The 12,896-nt window shown below is 46.3% G+C and overlaps 5 protein-coding genes across 5 annotated transcripts; 1 reads left to right on the plus strand and 4 right to left on the minus strand.

Annotated features, from left to right (window-relative positions):
- Positions 1 to 260: 260 nt before the first annotated feature.
- On the minus strand, positions 261 to 4,037 carry MetRS (methionyl-tRNA synthetase 1). Its single transcript, XM_017178030.3, has 6 exons — positions 3,820 to 4,037; positions 3,603 to 3,724; positions 2,696 to 3,531; positions 2,528 to 2,632; positions 1,312 to 2,463; positions 261 to 1,254 (listed from the first exon to the last, which is right to left on the minus strand). Exons 1-6 carry the CDS (start codon positions 3,920 to 3,922, stop codon positions 507 to 509), a joined length of 3,066 nt encoding a protein of 1,021 aa, XP_017033519.1. The 5' UTR covers positions 3,923 to 4,037; the 3' UTR covers positions 261 to 506.
- A 255-nt stretch (positions 4,038 to 4,292) lies between these two features.
- LOC108082599 (coiled-coil domain-containing protein 130 homolog) lies at positions 4,293 to 5,471 on the plus strand. Its single transcript, XM_017178072.3, has one exon. It carries the CDS (start codon positions 4,415 to 4,417, stop codon positions 5,363 to 5,365), a length of 951 nt encoding a protein of 316 aa, XP_017033561.1. The 5' UTR covers positions 4,293 to 4,414; the 3' UTR covers positions 5,366 to 5,471.
- Positions 5,435 to 6,605, minus strand: LOC108082600 (microtubule-associated protein RP/EB family member 2). The gene is made up of 2 exons (XM_017178073.3): positions 6,230 to 6,605; positions 5,435 to 6,171 (listed from the first exon to the last, which is right to left on the minus strand). Exons 1-2 carry the CDS (start codon positions 6,357 to 6,359, stop codon positions 5,549 to 5,551), a joined length of 753 nt encoding a protein of 250 aa, XP_017033562.1. The 5' UTR covers positions 6,360 to 6,605; the 3' UTR covers positions 5,435 to 5,548.
- A 1,083-nt stretch (positions 6,606 to 7,688) lies between these two features.
- Jheh1 (Juvenile hormone epoxide hydrolase 1) lies at positions 7,689 to 9,401 on the minus strand. Its single transcript, XM_017178093.3, has 4 exons — positions 9,126 to 9,401; positions 8,871 to 9,070; positions 8,594 to 8,804; positions 7,689 to 8,534 (listed from the first exon to the last, which is right to left on the minus strand). The coding sequence occupies exons 1-4, from the start codon at positions 9,336 to 9,338 to the stop codon at positions 7,731 to 7,733; spliced, it is 1,428 nt and encodes a 475-aa protein (XP_017033582.1). The 5' UTR covers positions 9,339 to 9,401; the 3' UTR covers positions 7,689 to 7,730.
- Positions 9,402 to 10,093: 692 nt separating this feature from the next.
- Positions 10,094 to 12,227, minus strand: Jheh2 (Juvenile hormone epoxide hydrolase 2). Its single transcript, XM_017178078.1, has 4 exons — positions 11,958 to 12,227; positions 11,640 to 11,839; positions 11,338 to 11,536; positions 10,094 to 10,998 (listed from the first exon to the last, which is right to left on the minus strand). The coding sequence occupies exons 1-4, from the start codon at positions 12,153 to 12,155 to the stop codon at positions 10,213 to 10,215; spliced, it is 1,383 nt and encodes a 460-aa protein (XP_017033567.1). The 5' UTR covers positions 12,156 to 12,227; the 3' UTR covers positions 10,094 to 10,212.
- Between the last annotated feature and the right edge of the window lie 669 nt (positions 12,228 to 12,896).

The following is a 12,896-nucleotide window of genomic DNA, read 5'->3' on the forward strand; positions in this document are numbered from 1 at the left end:
AAAAATTGTTCAATTTTAGTTAAATGATAAAAACTAATTTTAACAGAAAATATGAAATGTTAAATTTTTTTTTAAACAAATTTTTGTATATTTTCTATGGTAGCTATTTGATATAGTCGTCCCATTAAAACTAAACACGATATTCTAAAATAATATGATATAAGAGATGAGTATATATATCTCAAAGTAGGTAAAAACATGTTTAAAAAACACCGAAGTTATATATATACCCCCCAAGGCTATACAATTAAAAATTCAAATTTCACGTTGAAAAGTCAATGGATTTAATGTTTCCTTCACAAAACTCAATAAATTACTAACTGAATATTTAGCCATACTTCAAATAAATACAAATTTTGTTAAATGCCAACGCAATAACTTAAAAAGAAATGTGTAGAACTGTGTCAGTTCGTGACTATTGGGTTTTCCATCGAATGCGCGATTAGGGAAATGAGGTAAAAATGTCCAGCCAGTGTTGTGTTTATAAAGTCTCCGATTTTCCAGCCCTACTTCTTCTTCTTGCCTTTGTTTTGGCCACCGGCGGCAGGTGCTCCAGTCAGTGCCGCCAGTTCGTTCTTCAGGGCTAAGAGGGTAGCCACTTCGGGCTTCCACACGTCAGCATTGCCGGCAGCCTTCAGGGTTCTTACTTTTTCGCCCTGTTGGGCTATTTTGTCTTCTAATGCCTTGACCTGGGTAGGATCCACCGAGGAAGTGGCTGCGGGGGCTGGAGTAGGAGCGGGAACAGCGGCAGGAGCTGCCTTGGCTGCCTTCTGGGCCGCCTCCAGTTGCTTCTTGAGCTCGAGCAGGACATTTACTTCCGGCTGCCACACGGCCTTGTCTTTTGTGCTGCCTTTTAGTTTGCGCACCTTGTCGCCTTGCTCCTGGATGGCCTTCTCCAGGTCCTGCACTGACTGCTTTCCATTCGAGGAAGCGGGAGCTGGAGTGGCACTGGCAGCGGGTGTTGCCTTCTTAGCCTCTTCTAGCTGTTTCTTCAGGTCCAGCAGCTTGTTAACTTCCGGTTGCCACACGGCCTTGTCCTTGGTGCTGGCCTTTAGCTGACGCACCTTATCAGCCTGATCCTGTACAGCTTTTTCCAGTTCCGCAGCGTTGCCTGGGCTCTGCACAGCAGCAACCTGGTCTCCGCCGTATTTGCTCTTGAGCTCATCGATAAAGGACTGCTCCAGTTTGGCGAATAGGGGAGCAGGTTTGCCGATCTTGTGACCAGCGGGAAGCAGCAGAGTGGCCAGGGGTTTGCTGAGGAGTAAGCAAAAATTAAAAACAAACTCAAAAGGAAGTTAAATAAGTACTCACTCTGCATTCAGCGGCGTCTGCTTGGCATTGAGCTGGCCAAACAGAGTCCTGGCCGTGGCTGGCATGTAGGGGAAGAGGAGATTGGCCAGCAGGCAGGCAATGTTGGCACAAAGACCGATGATAGTGGCAGCCCTCGTCTTTTGGTCGGCGCTGCCCTTGAGCAGCACCCAGGGCTGCTGGGTTTGCATGTAGCCATTGCCATGGCGGGAAATGGCAAGCAAATGACGGATGCCATCGCGCAGCTTGGCCTTCTCCAGGGAGTTAATATAACCCCTCAGCTCACGGTTGACCAGGGCCAGCAGGATCAAATCATCCTGGGTGGCCACCACCTCCGGCACCGTGCTGTTGAAGTTCTTCTCGCAGAAGACCAAAGCGCGGTTCACAAAGTTGCCGAGATTATTCAACAGCTCCGAGTTATTGCGCGCCGCCAAATCGTTCCAACTGAAGCTGGAGTCCTGACCCTCGGGACGGGCCGAGGCCAAGTAGAAGCGCCAGACATCCGCGGGAATGCCCGTCTCCTGGGCATCATTGCCAAAGACACCAATGCCGCGACTCTTGCTGAACTTTCCATCCTCATAATTCAGATACTCGGTGGCCATGATGTGGGAGACCAAGGTGTGACCCTTGTTGATGGCCAGCAAAACACTGGGCCAGACCACCGAATGGAAGGGCACATTGTCCTTGGCCATGAACTGGAAGAGCTCTACATCGGTGCCCTTCACGGGTTGCCACCACTGCTGGTATTCCTTGGTATAACGCTTGGTCATGGAGACATAGCCGAAGGGAGCATCGAACCACACGTAGAAGACCTTCTTCTCGAAGCCAGGATGAGGGACAGGAATGCCCCACTTAAGGTCCCGGGTTATGCAGCGTGGCTTAAGGCCCTCCTTCAGCCAGGCTCGGGTGATCACCTTGGCATTGTGTGTCCAGCCGCCCTCTGATTTGTCCACCCAATCCTTGAGGTAGGGTTCCGCCTTGGGCAGATCAATAAACAACTGATCGGAGGAACGTAGGACAGGCGCACTGTTGCACACCTTGCAGCGAGGACGGATTAGCTCGGTGGCATTAACCAGCTTGCCACACTTGTCGCACTGATCGCCGCGGGCATCCTCGTAACCGCAGCCAGGATGCGGGCAAGTGCCCTCCACAAAGCTGGGGAAACAGATTGTGAGAGTTAAAAATCTTGGAAAAAGAAAGTAATCCTAATTAAACCCACCGATCAGCCAGGAAACGATCGCACTTCTGGCAAAGCAGCTGCTCTACGCTCTCTGTGATGATGTAGCCGGCCTTGAGGACATCCTTGAAGGCCTCCTGGACAATGCTGCGAAAAAGAAAAGGTTTCTTTTATAAGATATTCCCTTTAAAATCTCCTTTGTAAACCCACTCCGTTTGCTCCTGGGTCGTGGTGCGTCCAAAGTAATCAAAGCCAATGCCAAACCATCGGTAGATGCCATTGTGCAGCTCAAAGTACTTGTCGCAGATCTCGCGCGGCGTCAGTTTCTCGGCCAAAGCCTTGTTCTCCGTGGCCGTGCCATACTCATCGGTTCCGCAAATCAGCAGAGTATTGTAGCCAGCGGAACGGGAGTAACGGGCAAAGATATCCGCGGACAGAACACAACCAATGATGTTGCCCAGATGGGGAACATTGTTGACATACGGCAGAGCCGATGTGATGAGCACGTTCCGTTGCCCAGCCTTGGGCAGCACTGTTCGCTCCTCCTTAATCTCTTTGGGAGCTGTGTAGGTGAAGGCAGCCTGTGCTGCTTTGATCTCATCATCAGTCACCGTGTCCGCCACAGTGGGCGTGGTATCCACAAGAAGTTTGCCCGCATCTGCCACGCTGAGACGCTTGAGAGGAATATGGTACAAGCCGCCATAGCGATTGGACTGCTGCAGGGCATTGAAGCTGAGGTCTTTCAGCGGCTGCTCAGCCAAGACCTCCTGCACTTCGGGTAGAACTTTAATGCGTCCATACCAATCCCTCAAACGATCCACGTTCTGGGCTCCTTTTAGAGTACCTTCAGGTGCCAGGAGTGACCACACGGCTATGTCAGCGGCGGTTAGTTTGTCGCCAGCCAGAAAAGGTGATGACTGTAGGCTATCGTCCAGCTTCTTCACCAAGGCATTTAGCACGGGCAAAGCATTGGCATCCGCCTTGTGACCCACGGCCATGTGGTGAGCCAGAGCCGGAGCCAGCAACGTGGCAGACCACTCCAGCCACTAAAAAGTAAACAAACCACAATTAGTTTAACCTTCAGGGGTCACCAAAGACTTTTTTGGGAAGCCCTTACCTCGTCCCGCTGCTTTCCCTCGTCCACGAGCAGATACTTGGCAATGGCCGCCGGCGAGAACAGGGAGAGACCATTGTCCAGCTGCAGCGTGGGCAGCACCAGCAGGTCCTTGTACTTGGGATCTGTAAGAGCAACCAGTTATTGCATCAGAAATGAGTCACTGGACCGGGCAGCTTCTAGGAAATCCAAGGGACTTCTCATAGAAAGATTCACTTACCATTTAGGTTAACCAGCTGCACCTGCACCTGCCGCTTGGCGTGCTTGACCAGCATCAGCAGCTGCAGTCCCAGCGGATTGCCCTCGTTCGTATAGATGATCATCTTGTTGGGATCTGGCGCTACTACTAATTCAATTTACGTGGCAGAGAAGGGTTACAAAAAGTTCCAAAGAATTTCTGCCCGCACGCACGAGAAACTATTATTATATAGTGATGGGAGTTTTTAGAATAAAAAGTCACACGTTGTCATCGGAAAGTGTATCGAAAAGCACACTTAGAAACAGTGATTTTATATTCATAATTTATAAAATACATTTTAAACAAGATTTTTAAAACATATAGGTAATTAAATTTTAATCGCAATTCAACTGTGATTTTTTTTTTTTTGCATTTCGCGTAGCAAAATCAAAGTTAGAAAATGCAGAATAGTGGAAATGCCTTAAACCTAAATGTTATCGATTTCTTTCCCAGTCACCATTTAGTGCCATCACTTTGAACAGCTGTTCCGGCATAAAAAGTTGTTATTTACATTTATTTCTTAACAAGAGCCATCTCTCTCGATTTCCAATAATAGCGAAATTAAACACCTGCAAAAATGGGTGAACGCAAGGGCCAGAACAAGTACTATCCGCCGGACTATGATCCTAAAAAGGGCGGCCTCAACAAGTTCCGGGGCACCCATGCTCTGCGGGAACGCGCCCGGAAGATCCACCTCGGGATTATCATTATCCGCTTCGAGATGCCTTACAACATCTGGTGTGAGGGCTGCAAGAACCACATCGGCATGGGAGTGCGCTACAACGCTGAGAAGACCAAGGTGGGCATGTACTACACGACGCCAGTCTTCAAGTTTCGGATGAAGTGCCATCTGTGCGACAATCACTTTGAGATACAAACGGATCCCGGCAATCTGGACTATGTGATCTTGTCGGGGGCCCGGCGGCAGGAGAACCGCTGGGATCCGCTGCAGAACGAGCAGGTGGTGCCGGAAACCAAGGAGGTTCAAAAGCGCCTCTTCGACGATGCCATGTACAAGCTGGAACACCAGGCCAAGGATGCCAAGGCGGCGGCAGACGCCAAACCAGTTCTGCAGAAGTTAGTGGAACGCAACATGAGTGTCTGGGATGACAGCTATGTGGCCAATTGCCGTCTACGGGCCGAGTTCCGCCAGCAAAAGCTAGAGATCAAGGGCCAGCAGGATTTAGATCGTCAGCTGCTGGCCAAGAGCAGTTTGGACATTGCTTTGTTACCCGAGACCAGTGAGGATCGTGAAATGGCCGCCCTGATGAAGCTGCAAACTAAGTCGGCTCTGGAAAGGGAATCCGAGCAGCGACTGGAGCTGCTCATGCGTCCAGCCTTGCCGGGAGCAACTCAGACTACTTTTGGTGGCTTAAAGCGGCAAAAGGCGCTGAACAATCATCTCCAGCTGCAGGATTTGGGAATTAGAAGGAAGAAATTAGAGGAAACGGAAGTGAGTACCTCAAAAGCGAAACCCCAGAGCCTGGTGGGGGACTACTCCTCCTCGGATAATGATTCCAATAGCTGAGTTCTGTGTTATTTGTTTTGAAGATTGAAATATTTGTAGTTTACGAAGATGTTAAGCCGGAAAAGCAAGTTTAATTTAATAAATTTGTTTAGTTTTTTTTAATGTACTTTAGTTTCACATTCGATTTCACATAATAAAATAGTTATTTACAAACGGAACAGTGTACAAAAAAAAAATGACGCCCTAATACATTCCCTCATTGGGATCCGCACCATCTGCCGAGCTTGCATCCTCTCCGTTGGCCTGGCCATCCATTGGAGCCACGATCACCGTCTGGATGCGTTCACAGAGATCCACCATTTGGTTTTTGCTAATCATATCCATAATTAGGTTCTCGATCATGAGTAACTTTCGGTAGGACAAATCGCGATTTTCAATGGCACTTTCAATCCTGAGACTTAGGGTCTGAGTTTCGCCAATTAGTTCCTTGAGAGTATCATCGTCTTCTAGGTGTTCCTGCTCCGCCTGCACCGGCTTGGTGAGAGCTTCCTCCTCCTTGGCGAAACCACGCGGCCTGATGGGCTTGATCACCGGGGCATTGGCCAAGGACATTTTGTTCTCCAAGCTGGGTGCTTGCGAGTCAAAGAACTTCTTGAACCACTGCAGGAATTCAAAGTTATCCTGGAATCTGCCCTTGATGAGGCGATCAATGGGCACCGTCTTGTCCAGCTTCAAGCGGTTGAAGGCGCTCTGGAAGAGCTTCAAATTGTGCAAGTACTCGTGCTCCAGTTTGGCGCTCATCTTCACCCGCTTCATGTTGATGCAGTTGGGGAAGATCATCTCCATCATCTGGCAGTAGGCGGCACCTGGTGGGAAATCGAGGGTTATGACGAAAAGCTCTTGATTGTATGAGTATATCCTCACCAGAACAGAGCTCCTCGATCTTCTTAAATTGGCCCTGCACCATGGTGTTGACCCACTGCAGCATGTCGTGGCGGGACATGTTCTCTCCGTTGACGCTGGTCAAGGCTACAGTTAACTTCAGATCACTCATTATTTCTTTGTTTTTGTTCGTTTGTAAAAATGTCTTCCTTTTACGGTTATTCCTCCTTACAAGAATTTTCTTTTACAATTTTTGTGTTGCCTAATTTTAGTTTAAAATTTATAGCTTGAGTTATAGGCAATAACTGACGATGTGAGCTTCAAGGCCAGCCTGCTTCTCACTCGAGATTTAACAATTTAAAATAAAGGTTTCTTGGTTTTGATGAACTATTTATTCCTTCTGAATTTTGCACTGAACGCCGATTCCCGATTGCAATGCTTCCAGGATCAGAGATGGGAGGAACTCAGGTACTTGGTACCTGAAGCATAATTTAGGTACCAAAATAATTAAGTATATTTTCCTTTACCTTAGAGTTATGACTCCATTCTTAGTATTTGTTTTAATTATGGGAAATAATATGCTTTCCAATATTTAATATTATTTAAATAAATTATAGCAAAATGTAAGTTAGCAATGAAATTAAGTTAATCAAAAAATGTCTGTAAAATAAATAAACCATTATAGTATAAAACCGGTTACATTTATACTGCAAATATAATATTTTAGAGTTTTTAAGAATTTAGAGTTATTAAAAAATCAAATATACTAAGGATATCAATAATTTAAGGTACATTTTATCGCTTTGCGTTATCGATATCCCATAAAAGCCGCGATTTTTGAAAAGGATCAACAGATCTAAGAGTTCTAAATACCCTCTCTTTATCTTCAACTTTCTTTCCACCGTCTTGGCAAACTCGATAAAGTCCTTGTACAGGACATTGGGAACCTCAATGGCAGCAAAGTGACCGGCCTGCTTGTGATATGCACCAGGTTCCTGTACTTATCCTGCAGCTGGAAGTCCAGAAACTGCATCAAGTCACTCTGAATAAAAGGTGGCCATGTTGCTGCCCGCTTCTCCACCCTGGATAAAGAACTTGTCGTAGCCCATGCGCAACATAAGGCTTCTCATCATAACAGCCATCTGAGTGGGACCCAGCATAACACCCGACATCTCGTGCCATCAGCGGTTCCAAACACACCGACTTTGGGCTCCACTCTTATTGTAGCTTTAGTTGCAACAATTCTCACACATCATCCCAGCACAGCGCTCCATTCCGCCGCTCACGATGATAAGCGACTTTGAGTGACTGCCTCACTTTCGATCAGTTAAGGCTTATCGCCGGGTTTGGAGACGTCGTAGAGGCTTCCGAAATCGTTTATTTACCTGAAAAGCTTTGGTGTTTGAAGCTTTTCTAGGGGTTCAGATCGTCGGGAGATATATAAACAAATAGATAAGCTGTCTGCGGCACACCGACAACTCATTTACTTAAGTAAATTACATTTTAAATTTAAAAAAAAATGTTGTTCTGTTTTATTTTTTCTCTACAGAGTCTTAATCTTAAACTTGCGCTCCACCGTCTTCACAAAGTCAATAAAGTCCTTGTACAGGACCTTGGGTACCTCCAATGCAGCAAAGTGTCCGCCCTGCTTGTAATAGGTGCTGTGCACCAGGTTCGTGAACTTATCCTGCAGTTGGAAGTCCAGGAACTGCATAATATCGCTCTTGAAGCGGGCACATCCCGTGGGCACTGAGGTTGGCACGCGCTCCAGGTGCAGGTCTCGCTGCTCCTGGGCATACTGCTCCGCATAGAGACGCTGCGAAGTGGTGATCGAGTTGGTCAGGTAGTAGATCATCAGGTTGTCCAGCAGGGCGTCCATCTTGTAGCGCTTGGTGAGACCTCCATCCTTTAGGGATCGGTAACTGGGATTTGTCCAAGTGGAGAACTTCTCCAGAATGTAGGCAGCCAGGCCCACGGGATTGTCGGTGAGGGCAGCTCCAACGGTATCCGGTTTGGTGGCTTGAAGGTGGAAATAGCCACTCTCCTCCATCAGGTACTTGATTTCGTTGGATTTCGGGAAGAAGAAGTCCTCGAAGCCAGAGGGAGCAAATAAGCTGGGCAGGAAACCGGCCACGAAGCCCTTAACTAGGGATTTCGGGCTCAAGTTGTTGCACATATTGGAGTGATAACCCAGGACATTCTCAGGATAAAGGGTGGCGATATTGCTGCCTATGATGCTGCCCCAATCTCCACCCTGGATAAAGAACTTGTCGTAGCCCAGGCGCTGCATGAGGTTCTTCATTATCACGGCCATCTGGGCGGGACCCAGACCCTTACGCCGGGTGCCCTGCAAGGTCAGAGAAGCATTACTTGAAGAACCTTTAACAATATCATTTAATAATTTACCTCTGACCAGCCATAGCCCGGCAGACTGGGCACCACCACATTGAAGATATACTTGTTGTTCTTGTCCAGGTTGCTCTGGTGCAGCAGATGGATCATGTCGTAAAACTCCCTCACCGATCCCGGCCAGCCATGGAGCAGCAGCACCGGATAGTGCTGCTTGCCCACCTTGTTCTCGTCGTAGACCATCAGGTGGAGGAAGTGCATGCGTAGCCTGAAATCCGGGCCAAGCCCATCTACCTTTACTATCTTCGGATATGATAAGTGGCTCTTATCTCACCCCTGAATGTCGGTGGTGAAGTGGTTGAACTGCCACAGGAACACCTCGCGTTCGCGCCAACGCGGCAAGTAGTCATCGCGCCAGTATTCCACGACTTCCTTGAGGTAATCCGTGTTGAAACCATACTCAAAGGCCACTCCCTCGAGAGGCGGTGTAAGGCGCAAGGTGCGGTTAAGGCGATCTTTCAGGTCTTGGATGGTCTGGAGGAATACTGGAGAGTTATCTATCATTCCACCCACTGATGTGTCCTCTCACCTTTTCCGGATAAGAGAGCCTGTTGCCTATGACTTCCGAAGAGTTGACCAGATAGGCCGCATAATCCTTGGGCTCTGCATCATCGCCCCACCACTGCTGGGGATCCAGCTTTGGTTTGGGCAAATCTCCCCACAGTTGGCTCACATTCTTGTAGACCAGTCCAGCGCCAATGGCCAGAATGAGGACCAGAATTTTGAACGTCACACCAGACATCTTGTGCTATCAGCGGTTCCACTCACACTGACTGTGTTGCTCTATTTGACGACGATTCCCACCTATCATCGCCGCTAGCACAGCTCTTGATTCCGCCGCTCACCATGATAAGCGATTTTGAGTGACCGGCCGCCCTACACTCGATCAGTTAAGGCTTATCGCCGGGCTTACTTTGGACTCCACTGAGACGCCTAAGAGGCTTGCAAAATCGGGGATGATGCGGCTTTAATTGTTTGTTTATTTACCTAAGAAAAAGCTTTGGTGTTTGAAGCTTTTGTCGGGGCTACGATCGGCCAGAGAAACCACTGACTGAGAGAGAGACTCGGCCACGAATTATTGATTTATTTTGCGACGCAGCTGGGGTTGGGCACTTAGGTAGAAATACCCTGGGGTTTTGGGAGTGAAAAGGGGTGACTTAGACTGAGGATAAACAGAAAAAATAATCCAAATCTGGAGAAAAGGAATATAAATAAATGTTTTTTAATTTTTCGTTGATTAAAAAGGGGAATGAATTAAAAATAATAAGATGCTTATAAGAATAGTTTTGGCTTTAAAAGACACTTTAGGTATAAATACAAACCCATAACAAAGGGTATACCCTATAAACCCATCACTCAAAAGTTACATAAGACTCTCCAGAGCTCAGATTTATCTATACTTCCATATATATAGAAAATAAATAAAAACCAGGGGTAGGTTCTCCACTCTTGTCTCGACTTATCTCCCCCCCAAGACCCAACGAAAAACTCTTTAACTTTCAGTTTTCACAAAGATAAGGAACGCTTTATCACCAAGCCGATTTTTACCTTGATTTTCACAACTCAAATGACAATTTACAATGAATTCTTAAGACTAATCATAACATCAAATCCCTTCAAGAGAAGTTGGCCTTCTTAACAAAGGCAATAAAGTCCTCGTACATCTGCTGGGGCAGCTCGAAGGCCGGAAAGTGTCCGCCGTCGGGATGGTGGGTGCTGTGCACCAGATTGGGGAACTTGTTGGCCAGCACTGCATCCGGGGCATGGATTATCTCATGGGCAAAGCGAGTGCAACCAGTCTTGGCCAGTATAGGCAACCTGTCCACCTCCAGGGCTAACTGAGCCTTGTTCATGGACTCCGAGTACAGGCGCATCGAGGTGGTTATGGAGTTGGTCACATAGTAGATCATCACATTGTCCAACAGCTGGTCATAGGTGAATCTCTTGGTCAGGCCGCCATCGGGGAGATCCCTAAACTTCAGGTTTGTCCACGTGGAGAACTTTTCCAGGATGTAGGCCGCCAGACCCGCTGGATTATCGATCAAGGCATTGCCAATGGTGTCCGGCTTGGAGGCCTGGATATGGGCATAGCCCATCTCCTCGGTAATGGTGGCCCACAGGTGACCCAATCCCTTGTAGTAATCCACATACTGGCTATCGATAAACCAGCTGGGGAAGAAGGAGGACAGCACTAGCTTCAGGCTGCCCATGGGACTGTTGTTGCCGCACATATTCGAGTGATAGCCCAGCACATTTTCCGGGAAGAGACCGGCCAGATTGGAGCCAATCAAGGAGCCCCAGTCGCCGCCCTGCACCAGGAACTTTTGGAAACCGAGACGAACCATCAGGTTGCGCATCACCACGGCCACTTGGGCCACGCCGAAGCCAGTTTTTGATGAGCCCTGGAAATGCAAAGAGGCAAAGAGGGATTTAGTTCAAAGTTGAAAGATATATTTTGTATGTTAATAGGGTTGACTTGCTTGTTGGCAAATAGCAGAGATATTTCAGGGATTTTTAAAAATTTGCCAAGCCAATAAAAGCTTTAAAGTTATTGGCAACCTTAAACTCAAATAGGGGAACTTTTCAAAGCGTAAAACAACTTCATTAATAAAAGCTATTAATCACTCAAAATGCAATATTAATTTTCTGATTTGCAAACTTTAAAATTAAGATGAAACATTATACAAGTCTGCATAATATATCAATCAAGACATTAACCCTTTTATGTAAGAGATAATTACCTGAGACCATCCATAGCCCGGCAGACTGGGTGCAATCACCTCAAACACATAGTCACTCTTATCGTTGGGTGTAGTGAGCAGGGGAATAAAATCGTAGAATTCCCGGACAGTTCCAGGCCAGCCGTGCATCAGGAGCAGGGGCAGCACCTTTTTGCCCTTAACGCTTTTGGGCTTGGCATGTATAAAGTGAATTTTCAAGCTGCAAATTCAACATCAAAATAAAAACAAACGACGAGAGGTTAATATCTGGGGTTAATATGTTCAACTAATTATGGAAAAGGTGAGTTCTAGCATTTGCTTACCCCTGGATTTCAGTCTGGTAATGATTTAGCTGCTTGAGGAACTGCTCTCGCTCGCTCCACTTGGCCAGATAAGTGTCACGCCAGTATTTCACCACCTTGGCCAGTTCCTGGGAATTGAAACCATACTGGAAGCCCACGCCCTCTAGAGGGGCTTGGGCCTTAGAGGGGCGACTTAGCTGGGCCTTGAGGTCTTCAATTACCTGAGGGGAAGGGAATTTATATAATAAATAATATATAAAATATTATAATCATGTTTTTAGAGAAAAGTAAGGCCCCATAACTACCTAATATTAATTCTAAAAATATTTCCCCACTCACCTCTGGCTTCACACTGATGTCATAGGGCAATACAGCCTTGTTTTCCTTGTAGGGCTCTTTGGACTTGGGTCCCCAGTAGGCATTGTTGTCCAGATCGGGCCTCTTGCCGGGCAACGAAAGATCCTTATAGTTTTTGTAACCCACGGCAGCTAGCATGGCCAGGCCACCGATCAAGATCCGCACCCAGACATTCGCCATTATATACTTCTATATTATATATATAATGTAAAGTAGATCTCCTCCTCTAAGGCAGCTGCTGTTCCAGTACGATCGTCGAACACAAATGATTTTATTTTGTGAAAAAGCCGGCAAAGGAAAGCTTTTTGCTCGCTTGTGGAAGCCATGTGGAGGGCAAGCACAGCTGCACTGCAATGCGAGCATGATAAAGCGAAAAAAGAGTATATTTTTGAGGAGCTTTAACCGAATGAAGCTTTAAAATTGAATAATATTGAAAATGATCATGAACATGCTGTTCATTTATCAGCTGGCAGACGCCTAAATTGAATGTTTGCAACTCACGCTTAGAATATAAATAGATATTCCTCAGGTAAAAATATAAACAAGGAGCGTGAATTGAAGCAAGAATGATATAATATAATGATGATTATGAATTTCAATTATCAGCACGCCAAAGTTTTCAAATTGAATTGAAGACAGCTGATCTAAGCTGTGTATACTTCAGTTAAAATCACTTAAATATTTTAAATTATAAATACAATAATAAAAAAGGGTAGTAAAAATAAATGTTCTTTAAAACTAAGTCATTAAACATTATATAATCAATTTTGATGACCATTTTATGACTGAATTGGCACTAAATCAACCACAAACTCAGCCAATTTCAGGCTACCGACCCCGCCTTTGTTGTTCTTATGTTTACAATACTGTCATAATAACCGATAAAAATATTATTTACCCATAAAAGTAACTTCTTTTTTT

Source organism: Drosophila kikkawai, chromosome 2R (assembly GCF_030179895.1).
Source record: "Drosophila kikkawai strain 14028-0561.14 chromosome 2R, DkikHiC1v2, whole genome shotgun sequence".
Classification (NCBI taxonomy): Eukaryota; Metazoa; Arthropoda; class Insecta; order Diptera; family Drosophilidae; genus Drosophila; species Drosophila kikkawai.